Genomic DNA, 25,617 nt, shown 5'->3' with positions numbered 1-25,617 from the left:
AGGTTTAGGTAAAAAAAAAAAAAAAAAAAAAGAGTACCTGACTTAAGTTTTGCTCTAGTTTGTCAGTAGCACTGGGACCTTGCTTTAGGAGCTGACTTTGCAACATGGAGTACTGACAAAATGACATTGCTGCTACTCACCAAGAGGTATTGCTGATGTAACAGAAGCTCTTGCATGGCTTTTGGCTTTCCCCGTCTAGACTGAAATGAGGGGATCTGCCTCATCCACAAACCCCCCATCCCCCCTGTGATGGGCTGGAGCAGTCAGACTCCATGTTCACCCCTTTGCAGAAGTCATCTGAGGCTACACGAGATCATTTGTGTACTTAAGGAACCTGTCTTATGCAGCCATTATATTTCATAAATGGCCTTCTGTTGTCCCGGTCTCTGTCATGTACTGAGGTAAAAGATCTAGATTGTGTCACAGCAGGAGCTTCTTCTGCTTGATATCTTGTAGTCCTTGAGCGCAGTTTGTCGGTGTAATCAACGAGACTTAAAATTAGGCATATTAGTACACAGGGTAAAACAAAACCTCAGTTGTTGATTTGTTGTCTGTTGGCAAAAACTTGTGCAATTCTAATAACATTTGATCTGTGTCCCAAAAATTAGACCATATGTTTTGAATGCAAAAAACAACCAACCAGCAAGACTATTTTTGAAAAGGGCTTTAGCAGAGACATGTACTCCTCCAAACAGTTGTTCTATGTTAACCATACAGTAGCTAGTTTGATAATGCAAGCTTACTAATTTTATGCAAAAATCAGAGATGAATTTAACTAAACTTTTTCTAAGAAAGAGTGAATAGATGTGTGACTCAGTACCTTTTGTAACTTTCTTTGCAGCATTTTCCTTGGAGGGCTCTGGAATAAGCTTTGCTGATTTATTCAGGCTCATTGCTTTTTATTGTATTAGCAGGTAAGATGGTGTTATGTTTTGTGGGAATTTCTTGCAGTACACAATGAGTTTGTACAAGGAGTCAAGGATTATCTGTCTGCATATTTTGTCTATGATGATGTTCTAGACTGAATTGTCTGTAGTATGATGTGGGCAGTGTCTCTTCAAATACTTTTTAGCTATCAGTCTTCTTCATATGCTTGATTTGAATTTGCTTGAAACTCCAAGAACCTGGTATTGTTTGCTGTTGTTTTTTCAACAGTTAAACATATAACTTAGAGAATATTTGTGATAAAAATGATATGTTTTTACTACAACAGATGGTTGACTTGTTTACAGCCTTAAAAATAGTAATAAAAATTATTCCACCATCAGCCATATGTATGATTCCTGTGCTCTGTTTGCTGTCATTTACTCTTAATTGTATAGGTACTTACACCTACAGATTTTGCAGTTCAGCAGATACTGTTGCTTGATGGTGTAATGGTACCAGTGGGGTGAACAAGAGGTATGCTGTTGGTTGATGGTAGTAGACACACAATGTACATATGGTTAAGTAGCTTTGTCCCTTAAAAACTGTCTGAAAAACTTTTTACACTAGATTTGGCTTATGTTGTTGATCACCATTCATGCATCTCCCTTTAAACACCCATTGACCTTCTTGTATGCAGTGAAAAACTGCATGTGAGAATGAGTTATTAAGACTTGTTCAAACGAGGTGTGTTTTCAGCCTAGGACAGAATAGGATTAATACATCCTAGTTGAGAAATGCTTAGGGTAGCTGCCAGAGTACTCATTTAATTTTTTTATTCTGAGAAAATGGAATTCAACGTTAAGAACAATTACAAGTGTATTCAGAAGATAAGAAGCTTAGTTGAAGAGTTAAAGGCAGATGACAATTTGCATCGCACTGGTGCGCGTGTAAAAAAAAAAATGCTGTAATGGGAGAAAATATAGGGTGGAGCAGTGGAAATGAGCCCCACGAGAGTCCCGGGGACTTGAAACTCATTTGTATTTCACGCTGCTTTCCAATGTAAAGGAACCCTGGGGCTGGTAACGTTTTTATTGTGTGTTTAAGGCTCTTATTACCAGCCATAGCTCAAGAAGAAAGCAGGAATCAGAGCTTAGCCATAGGCTGTGTTGAAAACAAAGGCTTTTAAAACTTTGGATATTGTTTTGAAAATTGTTATTTTTCTCTTCCACAACAGGGATGTCCTTCCATTCACCCTGAAGTTGCCTCATGCTATTGCTGCAGCAAAGACAGAAATTGAACTTGAAGAGATTGCTCAGCTTGGATTGAGTAAGTATTTATCTACACAGATGTCATTCCCTGCAGCATTGCTGTAAGCTTGAAGAAATAGGCTGTATCAGTAAATAGCTTGTATTGGTCATCGATGATCCAAATTTCATTTGGAAGAGCAAGCTTCTCTTACTGGGAAGGCCAAACCATGTACTTGCCAAACAGTTACCTTGGTGGTTTTCCTTCCTTCTGTGTCTTCGGTGATATTCTTTTCCCTCTTAGTACTGTTTCCTTCCTTCCTTCTGTGCAGCCCTCAGACTGATGTAAAGCAAGTCTCACATGCCCAGGCAAAATTTTGATGCATCTTGTCCTTGGAGGGCAAATGTTGGCTGCAGGCTCATAGAGCAGGCACTAGCTTGATAATTAGCTGTAGCTGCCAGGAGAGTGTAGGAACTGAAATTCACTATTAATAAAACTCTGTTCATGTGATTATTTATCTTATAGTGATAATTTTGATGTGTGGCTTAAAGCAGCAGCATGTTAATAAAAGGAGGGGGTGTATACATAGCATCTGTAGAATGTATCCATGCACATTGGTTTGGTGGAAAATACTGTGACTGCTTCAACCAAATACAGGCTCAGTGTGAAATACATCCTGAGCTTGCAGCAGATACAAAGCCTGGCAAGATTTGAACCATAGGCTCAACCCAGATGAATCATTGAGCAACTCCTGCAAAGTGCTGAATGGCTTCATTTCCTTTTACAGGAAGGAAGGGTTAGCTGAGGGCAGTCTTTTGTCCCAGTAGATTTTTGAGTCATCTTTAATTTTAAAATGGATCCTCAGTAACTCAGGGTTAACACAAGACTCGCTAGGACTGTTTGGTGGGACTTGGCAGCTAAGCTATACACTGGGGAAATATTGCATTGCTTTGCATTTCATTTTGCTGCAGTAGCTCTGACAGGGATTGGTTTTAGAGAGTAGACTAAAGTCTTCCACACTGCTCATCTGCAGTGTTAGCTATTTAAATGGAAGTGTGAATTTTCATGGGAATACAGAGTAATGTTTAACTGTTTATTAGATAAATGTTTAGGGAAAAAGGACTGACTGGGATGCAAGGTGATGAAGATGGTCTCTTTGAGACCCCTGGAGGCCTTGAAAGGACCATTTAGGCAAGTTTTTTCCATAGAAGATTATCTCCATAGGCCATCATGGTTGTCCAGATGAACCACGCTCTTTGTCCTTGGTACTTGAAAGCACCATGCTTTGCTTGCTCTTGAACCATCTCTGTGTGTTTTGTGTGTTGTTTCTTTAAGATAATGCGTTTGAAAGCTGAGGAGAGACTGATGGATCAGCTTCCAACTTTGTGGTGGTTGCATTTGGGATAAGTTATATACTATATACCAGATTAAGCTCACAGCTTCTGTAAGCAAAAGCTGGGCAGCAAAGTTGGGATTTTGATGGAGTTCTGGATGTCCACGTTCAAAGGTGCACTCCAGGAAGTCAGTCCTGCAATGCTGTGTACCCAAAAGATGCCTAAGAACTTCAAGGGGCCCTTCTTGTTAAGCGTGAGCTTTAATTAAGCAACGAGAAGGCACAAAACATCCTGCTCTGAACAACAAGAGCCTTAGTTCCTGTCAGCACTCTTTCATGCTCTAGGCTCAGGAGAACTGTACAAGGCAGGTCAGCAGCACAGAGCCCAGCAAAGCACAGGAGGAAGAACTGGTGGTAAAAGATTTGAGACTGTTGTTAACCTGTTGGATTTCACATGCTAAGCATAAAGTTCCCTCTTTTGGTCTCTATTCTTATTTGGCCTGCAGTGGTGCTTACCTCGCACATCTTTGTAAGAGCCTATGTGCTAGGCATGCTGCAAGCAGGATGTGGAGTCATGGAGCAGGAAAAAACAGGGTCATTGCATGACTCCATAGAGAAGTATGTCTGTCCTTACATATGTTCTCTGGCAGCAGCCTATCGCCAGAGGCTGTTCCCTGTCTTCTGCCCTGTAGGCAATACCCCACCTGTCAGGCATGGACCCTGCCAAGGAGCATTTGGCATTCATGCAGTTGGGCCTACTTTTGCTCAACAATCAATGTAAGGTATCTTGGCACTAGAGGAAAAGAGGCTGTGTCAAGACTGGCAAATTTGAGCAAAGTCTGCCTTTGGTATTCTTCACTTGTTTCAGTGTGGTTGTTGTCCTCAAGGGCTTGTCTGGTTTCAGTCTTTTTAGTTTCATGAACTGATGGGCTTTACTGTTGACTCAGTTTCACAAATATGCTGATGCTCTGCTGGGACAAGAGGCAGCAGCTGAAACTTACTGGTTTAGCACAGGTTTTCCACCCTGTGCTGTTCTGTGATGGCACATTCGGTCTATTTCTGTGCTGCTCAGTATCTAAAACCTCAGACAAACTGTCACCATTGCAAACACAGGGCTGCAGGCCAGCACTCATAAGGAGACACCAGCATTTGTTCTGCATAGCTAAAGACTATGTTGCACCCAATGCAGCAAAAAGCAAGCTGTCTTTTCATTTGTAGTTTTGTTTGCTCACTTTAAGAGGAAACAAAATGGAAAATTTCTGTTGTTGTTGTAAGTGGTTGTCAGCTGGTGTAGATCAGCATAATTCTGTCCTATTTAATGGAGTGAATTAATACCAGCTGAGAACCTAGGCTTATTCCTCCTGATTGAGATGCTAGTAATTGGTTTATACTCATTTTAGCCTCAAATTGCTAAGGATTGCTGTGTTAGTCTCTGTTCCTTTCTGTGATGCTCAGCTTATTTTAAGCCTAATTCTCTGGTCTGATTTGAAGCTATGCATTGGTCATGAAATATTTAAATGAGCAAGAGCAGCACCAGGAGTATAGCATACAGTTTTGTCTGGTAGTGCTTCTAGAGGCTCACTAGGATGTTTTTTTCTTGACTTGATAAAAGCTTGTCTGAATTTCTTATTACTTGAAGCTGTTTGTGTTGAGCTGAATGTTTTGAAAGTCCTCTGCATGCTTTTTTTGCATTCTGACCTTAACACAATGATGATTTTTAGACTTCTGGAGCTCTCCGGCTAACAGCAACCCCCCGGATCCTTCACCTCCCCGTAGGCCTGTGCCTTTAGACAGTGCTTGCAAAGGCTCACGTCAGCTCTGCCTTATAAATGGAGTGCATTCTATACGAACCAGAACGCCTTCAGAGTTGGAGTGCAGCCAGACCAACGGAGCGCTGTGTTTCATTAATCCACTCTTCTTAAAAGTGCACAGCCAGGATGTCAGTGGAAGCCTGAAAAGGCAGAGCCTGAGATCTCAGGACTTGAATGGCACTGAGAGGCCTCGCTCTCCCCCACCCCGGCCACCACCTCCTTCTATTAATAGTATCCTCACGAGTCCACAGCTTTCCAGGACTATAAAGCAGGCAAGCATGCCAGAAACAGTCAACCATAAGAAAGAGAGAGACTTGGATTTGCTGCAGAATAAACCAGCCCCTATTCCGCCTCCCCGGCTAAAGAAGCAGGCTGTTTGTGTGGAGGTGGAAGGTAGCCCAAAGACCGCAGCAGTAATTCGACCTGTCTGCAGCTCTGTGCCTGTCCCTGAAGCTGCTGGTGTTCCGGGCGAAACCCCGCCTGAGCCGGCTCTAGCAGTCTCCAAGAAGAGTGTAGCTACCAGCTCTGAGTCATACACACCCCGGAATGGAGGCAGACAGAGGCTGAGCGACATGAGCATTTCCACCTCCTCGTCAGACTCGCTGGACTTCGATCGGAGCATGCCGTTGTTTGGCTATGAGGGTGACACTAACAGCAGCCTGGAGGATTTTGAGGGGGAAAGCGACCAAGAGAGCATGGCACCTCCGCTGAAGCCCAAGAAGAAAAGAAACAGTTCGTTTGTTCTCCCCAAGATTGTGAAATCTCAGCTACGGAAAGTTAGTGGAGTTTTCAGTTCCTTCATGACCCCCGAAAAGAGGATGATTAAGAAGATTGCAGAGATGTCCCAAGATAAACGCACTTATTTTGGGTGCCTAGTGCAAGACTATATCAGCTTTCTTCAGGAAAATAAGGAGTGCCACGTTTCGAGCACCGATATGCTGCAAACGATTCGGCAGTTCATGACCCAAGTCAAGAATTATTTGTCCCAAAGCTCTGAACTTGATCCTCCAATCGAATCACTGATTCCAGAGGACCAAATAGGTAAGGAACATTGTGCTGTATTTTGGGGGAAGGTAAAAATGTATAATCTATGTTTATAGTGATGGGTTTTGTGCTGGTCTGGGAAAGTGATGTTGACTTTGCTAGCAGAATTCAAGCTGGTGAGTATTTGATTTTTTTTTTTTTGGGGGGGGGGGGGGGGGGAGAAGGTGGAAAAAAGCCACACAGCATAGCAACTCAGAACTATGCTACAAAGTTATTTATAAAAAATAAAAAAAATTCTTAAAATAACAACAGTAGTTGTTGAACTTTTTACCCATGATTTTTTTTTTAAATCTGCAGTACTGTTAATGATACAAAATCCCTTATTTGCTGGTGCATGTATTTTTTTTTTCTCAGTTGGGTTCATACATTTCTAGATGCCTTGGACCAAAACTATGGCAATTTTAACTATATGTTAAGTATGCATTGTAGCCATGCAAGAATTTATTAGAAACTAGTGATGGTTAAGAGCAGAGAGGCATTTTGTAGCAATTTACTTTGAAAATAAATTTAATTCATCCCAACAGTCTCATTCACCCCTAGCAAAGATGCACTGTCCTCACAGTTGAAGCCAACTAAAAAGTTAGATAAAAAAAAGAGAGGGGGGGGGGGTTGCCAATCTCAGGATTTCTATACCTCTCTGTTGCATGTATGTGTTTATAAATGGTTGCAGATGAGCTATAGGCTTGAATACATGCTTTATCAACAGGGAGAGACTTGCATATCCACTAAAGTGAAATCGTTGTTGCTGCATAAAATCTCACTGTCTCCCTGTCTTGTTGAGTTAAGCAGTATTTGTAAAAGAGCCTGTAAGCCATTTTAAGGAGGTAAACATCCCTCAAGGCAAAATACTTTCCTTGTGAGCTCACTTAGTCCAAATTTGCTTGTTTTTCTGCTATAACCCAGTGTCCCAACAGTTCACCCAGTGCAAAACTGGCAGGATACCTCTTTCTCTGGGAGCAGAGGGTGTTTTTATGTTGACATTTCTGTCTGTCCTTGACTGAGAGGAAGTATTCTCATGTAACCTCAACTTCATTTATGCAAAGTCAAGGAAAAGTAATAAGCATGCCTAAAGCAAATACACACTGAGTGTCCTCCAGACAGACTCTTTTGAAGAACTGTAATGTTCTTGCTAGATTATTAAAGAATATAAGTGTATGTTATGTGGAAGAAAAAGGCAAACATAACAGTGTGTGGGGGGGTGCTCTTTCCCTGGATTTCTGCAGAATACTGGCTATTTGTCATGGGAGTACAGAACTGTATTTACTAGTAGTTTGGTCAAAACTTGATTTGACTTGTACTTTTTGTTGTAAGGGTGTGGTTAAATCAGACTGTGGGTCTCTGAAGATTGGCAAAGTTATATCTGCTTTTAAACATTTCAGTAGTTTGGAGTAGCTGAAGTTATGAAACATAATTACATTAGTTTTCTTCAAGGACAGAAAGTCTGGCTCTGATCATGTGATTAAGTGCAGTTAATGTATAAAGCAGGGTAGTTTAAACAAATGAAGTTGCTTTTGAATTGTCTGCTTGCTGCCTATTGCTTGAGCCTGGAAGCAGCCACAGTGATCAGGAGTGTCAGATGTTGCTGATCTCAGCAGATAACTATGCGACAGCAAGATTTAGTCATCCCTAACAGAGAACTCTTAAAATGTAGCCCTGCCTGTTATCCAGCTATTTTCTTGACTATTTCAGTACAGAATTGCAGCGCAGATTTTAACTTTGTAAGTAGTCACTTATCCTTTCTTGTCAGCCTACGCTTTTGTGCTGCAGGTGTTGCTTCAATGCATCGGCCTCTGGCTGCATTTGCAGTGCTGGGAAAATGCTTTTTCTATGTACTGTCCTGTGGTGGTAGTAGATGTTAGAGCTTGGAGGCTCTGGTCAGGCCTGGTGACTGCCATTCCTTGCATCCCTTTCCAGCCTGCAGGACTGCTCCTACCAGTTGCCTGCTCTGGGGCACCTGGACTTGGCTTTATCCCCATGTCTCCTGAATTTCAGTTCCTGCTGGAGCAGCAGACCCTCAGGCTTAGTGAAGCCCCTGGTGTTTGGGATTTCTGTGTCTGTTTAATGGTCTTTCTGATGGCATAGCTTTTACTGCAGAGCTGCTTCTTCACTGAGTTCCAGACTCTTGCAGACAAGAGATGCTGTAGGGAGATCTAAGTTTCACAGTCAGGGAGCTTATCTAACTACTTAACTTCTGCCAAGTCATCAGGAGAATGTGTATCAGCCTCTCTAATGGTTTCCGACAGGTGCCCCTTAATCTTAGCACTGAAGGCTCTTAACCCTTCCTGGAACAGTAGGATTCTTAGCGCTGGGACTGAATTAAGACTGTTGGCTTTTTATTGTTTGAGACAGTGCAAAACAACTTACTTATTTTAAGTTGTCAACATCTGAATATATGTCCCCAGCATAAAGACCTGGGCTGGTCAGAGGAGATCCTGTCAGGCCACAGCTGCTTAAGTAGCAGATGTTTGGGAGCTGGTGTTGGTGTCCTCCTTTCCTGGCCGTGAGCAGAAGGGCATCACGTGGGCTCTCACCGTCATCAGGTGTCACAAACAGCACCGGACAGCTGAGCAGCTCAAGTCTCAATGCCTGAATCTGGGCCTAGTCCAGGAAATGTCAGGTTTAAATGGTTTGGCAAGGAAGTGTTAACTGGGAAAAGAATGGTGCCTATTGCTTCTTTGTATATTTCTAAGGCATAATTTTCTGACACTGCGTGTTGCAGCAGGCTGGGGAGGGCTCTGACAGACAGGAGGAGATGGCAGGCGCTCCAGAACGTGGGCCCACTACTCTGGTGGTGGCAGCTCTGAGCAGTGCTTGAAAGCCTCTACATGCAGACCAGGAGTCTTGAGGCTCCTGGGAAAGCCTGTTCACTGTTCCTAGGCCTAGAAGAGTTTCCCTTCTGCTGTGAAAAGTCAGTGGATTACTTGACCAGTTTACCCCCCCACACCCCGTACCACCTCCTCCCCTGTTGCTGGGCAGGCAAGCAATCAGTAGTCCCCACCGCAGCAGCTTTTTATGTCTAGGACGTGGTCATATGGCACCTCAGTATTCACATTTTTGGACTGAAAAGCTCGCTTTGTTTGTCCTGCCTCCCAGGTCCCTGTGTGGGTTTGCCTGACCTCTGCAGCTCCAGCTGGCAGGCCTCTGCACAGTCAGGCAGTGCCTGTTCTGAGCATGGCAGCAGGACTGCTTCCTGGCATTCAAGCATGACCCTGCTGCTAGCAAATCTTACTGGAGGGTGTATTTTCTTAAAAGCCTGCTGTCAAAATGGTTCAAAATGGTTGCTTCAGGAAAAGGACAGTGACATACAGTTTGTCTTCGGCGACACTGCATCCTGCTTGATCACATTTCATTTTGTGCTTTTGCCTTTGCATTCTTCTTGCTGAGAACCATAGTTCATACTAATTTTCTTTTTTTTGTGTGTGTGTGTGTGTGACAGTCAACTGTTGGTAATTGGGCTCTTAGCAAGTACAGTATTTTTTGTACCCATTCACATACCCACCTTATAATAATTACAGCTAGACCTTATTTGTTATAGACCGTGTTTGCTTATAGGAAGGTTGTATGGAATAGGGTTGAGGGTCTTAAAAAGGTCAAGATACAGCTCACCAACTGCTCCCTTCTTCTTTGAGCTAATTATCCTAAAGGAATTGGAATTGTATGCCATTATTTCTTCTTGAAAAAACTCATGTTGGTTGTTTTTTTAGCACTGGGTTACTTTCTAGGTGCTTAAGCATTTGTTTTGTTTTGTACTCCCCCCCCCAGTTGTTCATCCTTGTACCTTTTAGTGTTTAGCTGGGGCCGACCACTGTTCCCCTGTGCTTCTCCTTTCATTAGTGCCTGACCCCCCCCTGTCAGGCAAGAAGGAAGCAGTGGTAAAAGCACTGGGCAGAGACAGTGGGTTCAGTTCTCTTTCCTGACCATCCATTTGATTTGCTTTGTGTCTTATTCCTCTGCTCCTTTATTACTACTTTTTGAAGAGAACACACACCATGCAGCCATGGGGTGAGTTTTAAATAACCCATGGCTTGTTTGATTGAAGCAAAACGAGCCTAAAACCAATGTCTGTGACTCACTGCTGTGCTTTATGTAAGCAAAATGAGGGGAGGTTTATTTTGGAGGTGTTTCTTCCATGGTCACTTATCGGCATCCACCAGGAACGAGACATCTGGCCATCCTGACATAAACTGTAGGTTGATATTAGTGTCAGCCTACCTACACACAAGGTACTAGTGAAAATCTAAAACAAAGCAAATGTGGTATAGTCAAATGTCCTGCATTTGCATGCCTGTGGTGTAACAAAGCAAACTTTTGCTTTCAGCCTCCCAAGCGATGTTGCTTGTGCAGAATGGTCCCTTTTTGTGATGGATCCCAGGCTTGTTCTGTCTCCCCACTGAGCCCTATTACCAAAGAATGGTTTGGCCATTATTGGTGATAAACAGGGTTTGTGTGTAAATCTGGGGACTGCAAACTGACAGGTAATCTCAGTGGAGCAATGCTATCTGTTAACAGGGAACAGAGAAGACTGTGAATTTACAGTTTAGAGAAGGTATTAAGGTGACATCCTGGAAGAGTTGAGCAAGTACAATTCCAGGCAATGAGGGTTGTAAAGAGGGTGCATAAGGACATTTACTATGACTAATATGTTGTTCTTTCTAGATTCAGATTTGTGTGGTTTGCAGTGAAAAAAAAAAAAAGCATGTCAGCACAGGATACAGATGTGTTTCCACAAGTCACAATGAAACTAGCTAGCTGGCTGGCTTTGCAATTCATTTATCGAAGCATTTCCAGTTTCCATTTTGAGGCTAGAGGCTAATTATAAGTACCATTTCAGGATCACTAAATGGTGCCTAACTCAATTTATATTCTTTTGTGTTTTTTTTTTTTCTTTTGTCTGTTTATTTTTTTTGAAATATTGAACACCCTGGGCTTATTTGATATTTAAAAACAGTTTGCTTTTGCTGTAGTAAGGAGCAGGTTGTGTTGCTGCTTTGAGTCTGAGAAATATGCAGAGCTGTTAACTGAAAGGATCGGTCCTCAATCCTCAACCTGTAGATGTTAATTTGTCTGGGAGACTCTCCTATACTTATTATGGCCATTGGAAATAAAACAGTGAAAGCTGCTGCTGGCAAGGAATCATTTTGTGGGATCACATCCAGGAGCCGCTTTCTTTGAAAGGGCCAGTAACAGCAGTTTAGATGAAAGGGGAAACAGTTGGATGGTCTGATCCCAAACATGGTTGTAGGTGTCCAGTGATGGTGAATATCGGTCTAAGACCCAGATCACAAGGAATGCTGTCCTTCTGGGCTTTAATAATAGTACAGGTTATTATTTGAATGTTCTTATTAATGAATTACTTACTACTTGACGTACTGTGTCCAGTTGTGCACCCCCAAGGTCAAGAGAGACACACACATGACCTGGAAAGAGCCCAGCGCAGGGCCACCGCGGTGAGTGAAGGCCAGGAGCACCTCTCCTGCCAGAGAGGCCAAAGGGCTGGGGGCTGCACAGCCTGGAGAAGAGGTTAGGGGATCATCCCATCCATGCCTTATAAATACCTGAAGGGAGGTACAGATCCAGGCTCTTCTCAGTGGTGCCTGGAGACAGCACGAGAGGCAGCAGGCACAAACTGGAATGCAGGAGGTGCCCCTCAAACACCAGGAACACTTCTGTGCTGGGCAGGTGCCACAGCCCTGGCACAGGATGCCTGGAGGCAGTGGGGGTATCCTCCCTGGAGACCTTCAGGAGCCGCCTGGACATGCTGGGCGCCCTGCTGGGGCTGGGGTTGGGCTATTAATAAAACTATTAATAGTTTTAATATTAACTAGGATAGATATGGATATTATTGACCATGGGGGGAAAAAATAAAACACTCCAATCTTTATGAATCTTGCTATGCTTTTGGCCTCGTCAACTTGCTAGAGTTTGCTACTTTTTAACTTGAGGGCAGAACTCTGTGGTTCTTCCACTTGTGCCAGAAATGCATAAGGGAGAAGAAAAGGGATTTTTTGTTTGTTTTGTCTTGAAAATATATATAAAAAAATAACTACTACAAATACCAACAACAAAGTAAAAAACATGGATACATTGTCATGTCTTACTTCCTTATTTACTGGCTACTTGTATGCAAACCTGCTACCTTAAATCTCAGTCTTTCCTCTATTGTTACCAAGCTGAGACAGTGTTAGCATCTCTTTGGAATCTCAGCTTTGTCATTTACTTCATTTATCTCCTATTAGCTGTAATACAGATGCTGAACAGTACTGAAAGATGCTTTACTAGATAGCCAGTCCTGATTTTATTTATTCAATTTGGTAACAGCACAGATACCCTCAAGAAGAGCCTTGAGCAGTGATCCCTTATCAAGTACTGGGATGCTTTTCCATCTTTTATTTAGCAAGGAAGGGAGCTGCTGCACACTGCCTTGTGCAGAGCTTTGAGCACAGCTACATGAACTATCTGCTCTCTTCCTCTGGGTTGCTGCAAATCAGTTTGAGTTCCCTGAGGAACTGTGGAATGTAGACTGGGTAAATTTGAAGTGGTTTCTAGACACTGCTTTTGTAGCCTGTGATGAACTGCAGGTATTAAAGAACTGCCACCTCCTCATCTTGCAGTGCTGTAAAAATACATGATTGATCTGTACTGGAAGCTGCAGGAGTGGCACTAACCTGCTGAGGGCAGAAGACCTGAGGCTTCCACTTCTTGCCAACAGATAGCAACAAGCCTGGCCCCCACCCAGGAATTTTCCTACAAAGCCTACCAGCAGCATCCAGCCCCTTCAGCTTCTGGAGATGGGCAGCAGAAGGAGCTCACTCCGTACTGATAATGCAGGCAGCAGCTGTATGAGCCCCAGGCTAGAGCCTGTAGGGATTGGTCACAGAAGCGTGTGGGTCTCATACCCCAGGGTAGGTGCTCCCTTGCTATCAGACCAACTCTTCACACTGAATTCTACAGTTTCTTGAGTCTCCTGTGACCAAATGTGGTGGTGACCAAAGTCATCAAGATGAAGACACTTTCTGTGTGCAGAACTGGGTGAAAGCCTATGGCAGCTGAATTTCATGGGGATAAAGAGTTCTCTATCTATTATGTTTGACAGCACTGACTGCTTTATTTTGACTTAAATGAGACCAGGCAGTTGGAATGCAGACTGCAGAGGTGTTCCGCTTACAAGCAAAGCGGTTAGTGTTTTTGCTATTCAATAAATTGTGGAGGGGCAGTAAAAACAAAATAAACAGAACAGCCAGAAAATGCATTATCACTGAAGCTAATAGGGAGCTGTCTATAGTCTAGAGAAATGTAGTCAGCTAGCATACCTGTAGGTAAGATTAGTGTGTTTTTCCTGGTGGAAAAATATTTCTTCCCCATGGGCCCTGAGGACAATTTTGGTGATGGAGGGAGAGGTGGTTTTGGTCACTGCATGGGAGAGTGATATTTCTGCTTCGCTGGGCTTACTGTCTAGGTTTGGCGTGGCTGCGTGGCTCTACCAACTACAGCAGATAAGGATGAGCCATTTGAAACGTTGACGCTTGTTGCAGTACAATTGGTGGTGGTGCTGTTTGGATGGGAAGCTGGGTCTGCTCTTCACGGTGTGATGGTCCGTTGCGATCATCTGTCAGACTGGTCATACCTTTACTGGTGACTGTAGGGAATCCTGGAAAGTAGCAACAAAAAGCTACAAGAGTCCCAGTGGAATTGGGGAAAGGGAGATGGGAGCTTGCAGTAGAGTTGGAAATTTGGGAATTGCATGCCAGATAAACACAGAATAAAGGCTATGGATAGAGCAAAGGCACCATAAGAGGAGTAGGTGTGGAAAAGCGAGGTATGACATGAAAACCCAAAAAGGAAAATGGCTGAACAAGGATAAAATAAATGTCTGAGAGAATAAGGCGAAGAAAACAGAAGTAACTGCTTGTTGGAAATAACAAGTCTTGAGCAGTTGAAATAGTCTGCAATTTCTAAAAGTAAGGAAAAAATTAGGGGAGAGAAGGAACAGATTGCAGTCTATGAGAAACACATAGGAAGAAGCAAAGGATTTAGTCTGAAATTAAAGGACCCTGGAAAGGGCACGAGGTTGATGAAACTTAACAAGTCACCACTAATATCAGGAATGTCCACTGCAAGCTTGTATGTAAACATTTGATGGAACAGTGATGCCTGGCCTCTCCCCTTCCCACTGCTGGTCCCTGTGTTCCCCAAGTACATCTGCCTACCCTGGGTTTCTGTCCTGCTCCGTTACCAGGGTGTGTTGGGGCAGTGGCCAGGCTGAAAGGTCCGCAGTTCCTTTCATGCTTGTGGGAGTTGCGTATGGTACAAATAATGAATGTAAGCAAATAATTAAAGTGAGCTATGATGCTATAGGGATACTTAGTGGGAGAGGAAATTAGCTTATAAAGTGAAGCTTTGCAGGGAAAATGTTTAGCAAAGACCTTTTGCTATTGATGTGGTCATAACTTTGAAAGTAGAGTTATGAATGTTAAACTTGAGTAGAACAAGAATTTAAAAATAAAGAGTGTTTACTGTACCACGTGCACACTATTGCTAAACAAAGAACTTCAAAGTTGATGACAAAGCTGTATGTAATCTTGTATGATGAAACCTGAAACGGGACAAACACAGCTTGGTTTTCATTTATAGTTTAAGACCCATGATCTGTTCAAGTTCATAAAGATCTTAACAAAGCTGAGCGAAGTTTTTAGGAGACCTTGAGTTATAGTTTGATGGAAACAATGCAAAAAGGATGAGGCTTCTTGCCAAAACAGATAGAAGTTATGGTTTTGTTTTAAGTTTGTGTTTTAAGTTTGGAAGTTAGACTAAGCTCCAAAGTAAAATAAAACTCAGACTTCTGGCCAACAAAAGAAAAAAGTGAACTGGAGCCACAGCTCTTCTTTGTCAGTCTGTAAACCCCAGTCTGTGGGTTTATTTGTCATTGGCTGGTGGTGGTTGGTTTGTTTTGCATTTTACCAGATTGCCATAAATAAAAATGAAATACAGATTGTGCTCTGCATTCTTGTTTTCTTGTCAACAAACATCTGGAAACTCAGCCTGTGTAATAAATTGACCTCAGCATTTTTTTTTCCACAGCGTCTCTTTTGGAAATGGTTGTATTAACACTCACTCTGCTCTAGAGGAGAAAATCAGCTGGGCTTGTGTTTCTTGTTGCAGATGTTGTCTTGGAGAAGGCCATGCATAAGTGCATTCTGAAGCCATTGAAAGGCCACATTGAAGCGATGTTAAAAGAGTTTCATACTGCAGATGGTTCTTGGAAACAGCTAAAGGAAAACCTGCAGCTGGTGCGCCAGAGGAATCCTCAGGAGCTGGGCGTGTTTGTTCCAACACCAGACTTTGTGGATGTTGAAAAGATTAAAGTCAAGTTCATGACCATGCAGAAAATGTATTCGCCTGAAAAGAAAGTCATGCTGCTGCTGAGAGTTTGCAAATTGATTTACACTGTTATGGAGAATAACTCAGGTATGGTGTTTCTTGTGGTTCACACTCAATGAGCTTCCAAACCTGGAACTGGGGATTGTCTTTTGATGCAGGGAATTAGACCACCTGATTTTGCAGATATGTCTCTCCTCCTGGAATTCTCATAGCACACCTCCTTGCTCTTTTCAGAGGGGTTCTTCTTCTTTCCTTCTTTCCTGGTACCTCTGATGTGTCTGGCAGCAAATCTACAAATTCAATGTGAAAACATATTTGCTTCACTGTAGGCTTCTGAAACTGTGAGGCTGTGATGTGAGCCTTGAATTCTCCACTGAGTATAACTGAGTATTTTTCTGGACAGTATAATTAAGGGTACGCTCAGTATTTCAGTATAGTCATTCAGTGGTGTGTATTCAATAAAACAGCTACAAGGGTTCTGTGTTAATAGGTGGTCAAAATTACCCTCTGATCCAATTACCCTCTGACCCTCTGCTCTGGTAGGTCATGAGTTCAGATGGCCAGTGCTGGTGGCACAGGGAGATTTTTTTCCTAAGCAATTATAAACTGTTGCAGATGGTAGGTACTCTGCTTTCTAAGTGAGCACTGAGTCATCGAGTCTGTAGCTGGGTCTGGTGCTGATTAAGGTGCCTGCTTTCTTTTGAGATGAATAGTGAAGGCTTGTGGTCATTAAAGACCCACAAGCACTTTTTGTGGCCTTTAGGTCCAAGCTCCTGCTTATATTCTGTGCAAATACCTGCATTTTAAAATGGATATAGGATTCTTGGCCTGAAGTGCTGTAGACTTCATTTTGCTTTGCCGTTACCATATTGAGTAAGGTGTTTCCAACATTCCAACATGTAGAACTATTAAGAGGCTGCTGCTGGTTAATGCCTATACTTGAGGGGCTTAAGCTAGGTGTGGCACATGTTCTTGGGTTGTCTTGTTTTGTCCTGTGAAGCTCGTGAAGATGGCATTGAGTGTCTGCTTCACCATGTGCTCCCATACAGTGAATGGTGTAATATTTGGAGTCTGTGCTTCAGGTGGCATAACTTTAGATCAGCCCTTCAGTCATCTGGAGTTTCACCAAATATTAAGGTGGCTCCTGCTCTTGTTGGCTTGAAGTGGTCATCACACCAGTTTTGCAGTTAACATAGTTTATCCAGATTCAGGGATTTGTCCCCATATACTAATTTTACTAATTTGTCCCATATACTAATTTTCTAAACAAAGTTTAAACGCAATAAATGTGATAGATAAATGCACAAACAGATGTAGGTAGCCATCTGTGCTTTAGCCATGTGCTGCTTTTGCTGCTGGTGCTTCACCAGCTGGTTGGGGATGATTTATGAGGCTTTGCACACTAGAATTTTTAACTGTGATAGGTCAAGAAAAGGAACTCAGTTTTCATGTGATGTCTAAAAGGCTTTTATATTCAGGCCTCTCTCCTGAGATTGAAATTCAAACTGGTATTTGTGACTGCATCTTTCCAGAAAGTAGGTGTCCCCTACATTGAAAAAGAAAATGTCTATTCATCTTCTATTAGCCTGTGATAGAAGTGGAGTGGAAGCCAGTCTGGATTTCAGGATTAGCCTTTTGGGAGTTGACCAGTTGAACTGATTCCAAGGTGAATCCAGTCTTTACATTCCTTCACATGCTTCAAGGCATGCATCACCAGATTTGTGCCCATTGGAAATAAGGGTTCAAGCTAGTTTGAGTCTCCTGTCCATTGAGTGCCAGATCACAGAATCACGGAATCATCTAGCTTGGAAGAGACCTCCAAGATCACCTAGTCCAACTTCTGACCTAACACTAAAGTCCTCAAGATGAGAGATTACATTCTCTTTGCCACATGTTGAGAACAGAAGGCTGTAGAGCAATATAAACTTGTTGGTCAGAAAAGGCAGCAAAACAATGCTTTGCTTTCAGATGACAAAACTGGTAAAAATACATTGTCTGTCTCTGTGTTCCTTTCACCCCAGGGAGGCTATATGGAGCTGATGACTTCTTGCCTGTGCTAACATACGTATTAGCCCAGTGTGACATGTTGGAGCTGGATACTGAGATTGAGTACATGATGGAATTGCTGGATCCATCTTTGCTGCATGGAGAAGGTAATGTTCTTATTTTTATTAGAATTGGGCAAAGAACTAGGGAAGGGGGACTTTCTATCACAGTGTAGCTGCTGTTACCTTGTTCATGTAGAAGTACTCTCAAGGGGAGTGCTAAAGCCAGTGGTGCCGATAGCGTAACAAGAGAACATCCTAATTCTTTCAATCTTACATTAAGAGTTCATTTGCTTGAGGTATGTAGGCTTCAGTGATCAGGGAAGCTACTGGTGTATACTCCTTTATGAGGGAATATCTTGGGTTTCATGACTTGACAAGCAAACACAAGCACTGTGCAGATGCCAAATGTGTATGTCCCTATATGTCCCTGTGTTTAGCCTGAAAATATGCTGAGGGCTAATGTCCTATAGGGCTGCAGCATTCAGTTTAGTTGTGATGTCTAATGGGGCCTGGCTTTGGTGCTTGTGGAGAGCTTTCTTTTGGAGAGCTGTGTACCAGGGCAGCACTTTTGAGAACACATCCCCTTTGGTGGTCTTCACTTCTTCCCAATAGTTGTTTCTCACAAAGCGTTTTTATGGTTTATATGAGCCCTAGGAATACATTTACTAAGCCTACGAAGGTACTCTTGGCCTGTGGCTGAAATCCAGTACAGAGAGGGAAATCTCCCTCCTCTCTGTTTTCCTGGTGATGTTTTGAACAAAAACATATTCTGAAAACCTTGGTAGGCCCCAAAATCTACCGCTTTATGAAGAAGTTTTAAAAGTTCTTTCGACCAAGCTCAGCTGTGATTTTGTGTGTTTGCGTTTCACGTCCCTGCTACCTTTCAGCTTTGTGGAATTGCTGTATTCTCTTACACGTTGGTATGTATGAAAGAGCCTTGCCAGGATTCCTCCCATTTGGCACTAGTCTGTTCTTTGCCTTTGTGTATACAGCATCCTCTAGTGCATCGTCCGGGAGCGTTTGCATGGAAAATACTTGAGATGTGAAACTGGAGATGGTGAACACACAGTTACCAAACTATTGAGTCACGGTGTTTTTAATTCAGCAAAAGAAGTCCAGCTGTTGTTTGGCCCTGTCCTCAGCACCAGCTGAACTATGCTGCGCAGAAAAAAATTGTTTAGTGCTTTGGGGTTTTGCAGTTCAAATGTAATGTGTTGTCCACTTTGGCTCATAAGTCTTGTATGTGTTTGCGTATAAAATCTGTGGCAAAGTTAAAGACCAAGAGAATGCTGTTCTGAAATGTTGAAAATTGCATACGGTATGAGTATAGAGTATGTCTTTGAATCACTCCATCAGTAGACTGTCCTGATTCATAGTTGTACTATACTGTGCAAATAATTAAAAAAAATAAAACAAATGAGAGGCATGTCTTTTGTTTCCAGTGGTTGTTGAGGACTGTTATCTTGTGCTGAGACTGTTTTCCTTTGTGACCTGCAGCTTCTTTTGTATGTCAGCAACTCCATCTTGTCTTTAAATGTATTCTCTAGTCGTGTAATGACAGTGAAGTATGTAAGGAGGACTGCAGACATCACCTCTTGAACTAGATGGACATTATGGGGAATGCTAAAAAGGTGAAAAAAACAGTTGTCGTTTTAAAAATGAGCAAATTCTGCGATGTTTCCAGAGTGTGAGTCTAAATCTGTCATTATTTCATTGCCACTGAACATAATTGCTTTTGCATTCCTGAACAGTGGTAGACTGACTTCCGTTTCATTTAAACAGTTACATTTACTGCATCAATTCTCAAAGCTTGGGAAGGGAGTAAATGTTTGGAAACTTTAGGAGAAAACTCTTGTTCCAGCTTTGTAAAAATGTTCAGGAGCAAAGGAGCATCTTACACGAGTCACATAAGTAACCAGCTATCCCCAGTGCTACTGGATCCAGAGTTAGATTATTACTGTACCACTTGATAATATGGAGTGCGATAATATGGACTACTGCATCTCTCTTAACATACCATGCAATAGGTAGCAGGAAAATTAGCTGTTCATAAGCATAAATATTTTGACAGTTGAATACAGCAACTCTAAAATATACAGCAATTGTATATAGAAACTGTGAGAACTAGTGTGAGAACTGTGAAATTAAGAACTAGTGTTGTGGTTGTGACCGCTCTGAGAATTTATTCCCTTGCTGTCCTTCACAGGAGGCTATTACTTGACAAGCGCTTATGGAGCACTTTCACTGATCAAGAATTTTCAGGAAGAGCAAGCTGCCAGACTGCTAAGTTCAGAAGCCAGAGATACTCTTCGGCAATGGCACAAAAGGAGGACAACTAACAGGACAATACCTTCCGTTGATGATTTTCAGGTACAGCCCAGGGCTTAAGAACTAAAACAAACGCAACCAGAAATTGTTTTGTTGAAAATGTCAATTTGAGAGGTTTGTTTCATTATGATTGCCATGGGGGTATGACGTCAGTGAAGTGAAGCAGTGCTGAGAACAGGGGCTAGCAAACTTTCCTCAGTTCTGAAGTCTTTGTACTTTATAACATAATTCAATTATGATATCTGAAGAAAGTGCTAAATATGCATTTCCCACCCTCCCTTCCATTTAAGTCACTCAGAGTATGGACAAACTGAATCCTATCTTTGATTTAGTGGTTTGTTTTTTTTGGTGTGCTCTACTGCTAAAAAGAACAAATCATGTCTCCGGTGGTATAAATCGGCACAGCTCCCCAGTGACTAATGGTGGCATACAGCAGGTGGCACAGAGGAGAGGTGGGAGAATAGTTTCCTACAGTTTTAAAGTTAATGCAAAGAGTAGTATTCTATAATGTGGATCTTTTCATGTGTGTTTCTTTTTTCCCCACCATTTCTTGCTGCTCTTTTCAGAGTAGGGCATTAACTTCAACTGAAGAATGACAAAAGTCGAGACTGTTTCGTCTTTAAAAAACAGGCCTGCATGTCTTTCACATAAAACCATAGGATGCTGGTGACCGGCTGTTCAGATATTTCAGTCCACAAACTGATGTAGGGAAGATGTTGGAGTCAAGAAGGAAGGATTGACTACTCTTTCACTTGTTAATAGTCCGCAGCACAAAGTTTTTGGAGAGATTAATAACAACCTTCAGTTAGTTTTGATGTAGTTAAGAGCTTGAGAAATGAAGGTGTGGCATCAGAAGATCATGAAACCTTCCAATTGAGGCTCCCTCTACTTTATCCATGTCCACCCGAAGGACTGCACAGCAACACTGAACGAGAAAGTTCTGGGTGAAGAAGCAGTCTTGTGCAATTCTCCTCTTAGGAGGACAGACAATTAACAGAAACACCAAACTCTACGATCAGTGCTCAAACCTAGTCCATCTTACTGGGATACATACTATATTGTGCTTACTTGTGTTTAGTTGGAGTCTCAAGCTACTTAAATCTGATGTTCTTTCTTGCAAAAACACTGCACCATTCATAGGAAAATTCATCCTCTTGTATCTCTGCTGGATGGCGTGGAAGATTCTTTTGACAGGATCTTGTTCTGTCTGACCTCTTACTCATCAAATCAACTTTAGCCAAGCTGAAGTGCAGCTGGGTGCCATGGTGGAACTGGGAGGGTGCAGGGGATGGGGGAAGAGACGGTGCTGAGTGTGTACACTGCTTCTCATTCTGTTGTCCCTTTCAAAAGAGAGTCTCTTCTGCCTGCTTAGAATGCCAGTTTTCCATCTTTTCTCTCAGTGCCCCATAGTCCTTGAAATAAAGCACCTTCCTGGTGACAAACCTGTAACACAAATTCAGCTATACCAATTTGTCTTGCATCAAACCAGGATGCACCTACTGATCTGTGATGGTCTCACAGCCTTGTAGCTTTTGGGCTTCTGAACACCTTCATCCTCTGTCCTTCAAAGCGATGGAAAAGTCAAAAATCCCGTATATTGATGATGATTAGACAACTTTCTTATACTGCAAAAATAACGTTGATACTTACTATATGACTTATGAGTATTTGTGCAACCATCAGCTTCCCCTTAAAGCAATTCTGCCTGCCTGAAAGCACATGCATTTAAAAATGCACCTTCTGTGTGTTAATTGCACTAGAAATTAGAACTGTGGTATACTTGACCTTATGTAGGGCTGCTTATATTTTTTACTTCAAGTTAGATAACAAAAATAGACGAGTTTTGCCCAGGTGGGCTCAGTCCCAGTGGTTTAAAAGCTCTTGCAATGCTTCAGTGTTTCAGCCTACAAGCTATCAAAAAAAAAAAAAAATCTTTAATAAAGACAGGAATGCTCTTTGGAACTGAGATCATCTTAATTCATTTAGCATACAGACACAGGTACAAGCTCACTCAGTAAACAAATCTTTCTTGATTTTCCCAACTACTTTTGAGTCTTCAATTCCAGTTAATTCTTTGTTGAAACACACCAAAACAAAGAAAAAGCAACAGCAACAAAAAAAGCATTCAACAGCAGGCTGCTTTGCTCGTGTGTCTATTTTTTTTTCTAGTTGTTGCTTTTCACATTTCTTTACAAATGCTTTTTGTAAGGTAGAACTACATTTCCTCTCGAAGCATATTTAGAATATAACCCTGTTATCAGAACTGTGGGCATATTTTCTCAATAGAGAAAAAAGATCCAATTTTTGCCTCAAGATTATATAAATTTACTCAAATGTGGCAGAGTAAATGTTGGCATCCCTCTGTCTTATTAAAAAAAAAAAAATGCCATCACACAAAATTTGTTGCATCATATTCAGACGTGACTTGATAGTTACTGGTTAAGTCATTGAAAATGACGTAAATTAAGCTGAATTACTACCTTTTGCATGCTACAGCATGAGAGCACAAATAGATGTTTATCATGCAGTCAACACCCTTATTTTCTTAAAATAAGCTTTTTTTCCCCTTTCTGACTAACATTGTATGAAGCTTCCGTTTTCTAGTACTGACCTAGCAGTGGCAGCAACAATGTCTCTTGGGCATGCTGCATAAGATGTTTATTTTGCTTTTCAGAATTTTGTTACCGATTAAAGCTTAATGTGAAGTCCTATTGAAACTGCCAGAGCTTTCCATCTGGCTCTAAAGGCTGTATCTGTTCACTCTTAGCTGCAGGACTAGAATGCAAATTAAGGAAAAAGAGGGATGTTGACTTCCTGGGTTTTGATTATGCCCACAAGAGATTTGTCAGTTTCACCACCAACATAGCAATTCATGGGGTTGGCAGAATTTACAGGAACCACTGGTGTGTGTTTCATAATTAGATATTTGGTGTTCACTGCTGACTCTGGAGTTTTCAGAGTTCTTATTTGTTTGTTTTATTTTCTGATGTCTGTTTTCTTATTCTACAGAACTACCTTCGAGTTGCATTCCAGGAAGTTAACAGTGGATGTACAGGAAAGACCTTACTAGTAAGGCCATATATCACTACCGAAGATGTATGTCAGCTTTGTGCTGAGAAGTTTAAAGTGGACAATCCAAAAGAATATAGTCTGTTTCTTTTCGTTGATGACACCTGGCAGCAACTGACAGAAGATACCTACCCTCAGAAGATTAAGGCTGAGTTGCATAGCCGGCCACAACCCCAGGTCTTTCACTTTGTCTACAAGCGCATTAACAGTGATCCTTATGGTGCCATTTTTCAGAACAACTCTGCTTCTTAAAATCAGTAATTTGCAGTTTAATTTCTGTTGCTTAACTGTTAAAAACATCTTTGTTGGCTGCCTGCCTTAGGATCTAAAACAATCTATGCAGGTTTTAAACCATCCATGCCTAGTAAAACACATGCAGACACATCTAGCATTGCTTACAAAAACAACAAAAACACCTGCAAACATATAAACCATGCATATGACCAGTTGTACAGGATATTCAACCAGCATGTTTGAGTAAACTGCCCACAAAAGCTGAATTTCTTGTACCACAGACTTTCTTGAAATGAAACATATTATACTCTGGCCTTCTGCAAGTTTTTGTTGTAGTGAGCCAAAATCTATTTTCTTATACTCATCCTTTAGCCAAATGTCACTTTGATTTTAAATATATGTATGCTAGACAAATACTTCAGTAAACTGTCTGGTGTATGCTCAGTTTCACCAGCATGAGTTAAACAAGACGGTCCGATGCAGGGCATCAATTAACTCATAATTACCTGGATGATTGCATCCTTTTCTAATTTTTTTTTATTACAGAAAAGCTTCCTGTTTTATATATATTTCCTAGAAATTTTATAGCAGTTGCAGGTAAACTGTCAGGGTTGGTTTTTAAAATATTTTTTTAACTATAAAGTATTATATAATTATGCATGTGATTTTAACACTTAATATACAAGAATAAATCTCTTGCTGGTTTTAAAGCATTGCATTAAAAGTCTCTTTGGTTTCTCTTCTTTTCCTGTTATAGGAGAGTTTTTTATGAAATTTCTGTTATGTATAAGATTGTAACATTGGCACTGGTTATTTCAGTGCCTTTATATGAACTTGAGGTACTGTTTCCTGGTTTATTGTTTATATGCTTTGTGTAAGATAGAACTAGGTGATTGGAACAGGAAGTTGAAAGAAAAGGATGTAGGGAAGGGGCAGAGTTAGAGAACCTGTTTTAGGATTAAAACATGTTAGTCTGCTGGTTCAGGCTCCTTGCAGAAAATAAGCAAAGGAGGTTGGTAAGGAACTTATATGTAAACATTATTGTAGATATTTAGAGGGATTTGACGGCACCTATCCCAGGTACTATTTGTGTTGGTGGAAGATCAGATGTATTAATAAGGTGAATGAGAATGCTAACCATTTTGTATAGTCTGTCAGCACCATCAAAATGTGCTTTGGACTGAGGAGTGTGTTGTAGCATTTCATGATTCTAAGTTACTCAGTGGGTGATGTGTGAAGTCAGAGTCCTACATATACAAAGATAAAATGGTATTTAATATGTGTATTCTGTACACTTGTGCAAGATAGATGGTGCTGTGCTGTGGGTCAGGTTGACCTCCTTAAGTCAGGTATGGCTGCTCTTTTTAGAGGGATGCAGGGTTTTCTCCAAATCCAGTGTGAGCAGCACAATGTAAGGCAGATGACTGCAGAAGTATGTCATGAGCAATGTGTATTGTACATACAAAGATCTGTAGCATTTTTTAATGTTAGTTTGCCTTGTATTTGAAACCCCTAGTAACTGTTTGTATTGCGTTTTGTAAAAGGTAATTGGTGAGTTTTGCACGTAATACATTGTAATACTGAATATAATTTTGGATGTTGTGTGCTGTGATTTTTTCATTTTGTTTAGAAGTGATTCACACTTCTGGATGTGAATGTTTGTGTATCAGGAGACAATACTGTTTCTATTTTACTTACTCTTTTACTGCTTGGCCTACTTTAAAATCTTTGCAAGGGAAGGATGCAATACGTAAAGATGATGCTACATAAAGTAGTTTGTGGGAAGTTGAATGCATGAAGTAATTTGATTTAAGACCAAAGCAGAAAAATAATTGTGTTGTTAGATAGCAGTGGTTGTACTCTCAAGGCTAGACATCAATTCACTGATTCTTCTTTTTTTTTTTTTTTTAGTACAGTATTAACTACTATCACAGTTTTGTTAACTATTTAAACAGACTAATATTGTGTAGATGAAGTGAACTTGGTGCTTCTTAGATTGAGCCAGTCATTCATAGTGTGCTGACTGTTCAGTCAGCAGGCAAAGTGTGCAGACAGCTTGACTGCTGAACCACTCATTGCAAAATTAAGTCTGACATTCAGTGCTAAAGAAAATTCTACTATCTCCATATGATGGCAGCTCTCTTAGGGGAAGGAAGGATCGGGGCAGAGGTGGAAAGTGTTGAGAAACTCAGAATTTCAGGCATGAAACTAAGAAAAGAGTGCAAAAAAGGAAACACGTGCCCAAACCACCTCAGGATGA

General features: G+C 41.4%; 1 protein-coding gene across 3 annotated transcripts in view; it reads left to right on the top strand.

Moving 5' to 3' along the window:
- Positions 1–24,947, top strand: part of RIN2 (Ras and Rab interactor 2) — an 87,706-nt gene extending 62,759 nt beyond the window's left edge. For all 3 annotated transcript variants that reach the window (XM_068675143.1, XM_068675142.1, XM_068675144.1), the window contains 7 exons: positions 842–914; positions 2,102–2,193; positions 5,167–6,297; positions 15,460–15,765; positions 17,700–17,831; positions 19,933–20,096; positions 23,064–24,947. In XM_068675143.1, the coding sequence (XP_068531244.1) occupies positions 842–914; positions 2,102–2,193; positions 5,167–6,297; positions 15,460–15,765; positions 17,700–17,831; positions 19,933–20,096; positions 23,064–23,375 (2,210 nt within the window). In that variant the 3' untranslated portion in view covers positions 23,376–24,947. The remainder of the gene's footprint in view (positions 1–841; positions 915–2,101; positions 2,194–5,166; positions 6,298–15,459; positions 15,766–17,699; positions 17,832–19,932; positions 20,097–23,063) is intronic.
- Positions 24,948–25,617: the final 670 nt, after the last annotated feature.

The sequence above is a fragment of the Anas acuta genome, chromosome 3 (genome assembly GCF_963932015.1).
Source record: "Anas acuta chromosome 3, bAnaAcu1.1, whole genome shotgun sequence".
Lineage (NCBI taxonomy): Eukaryota > Metazoa > Chordata > Aves > Anseriformes > Anatidae > Anas > Anas acuta.
The sequence above is the reverse complement of the archived record's forward strand: the minus strand, read 5'-3'. Positions and strand labels throughout refer to the sequence as shown.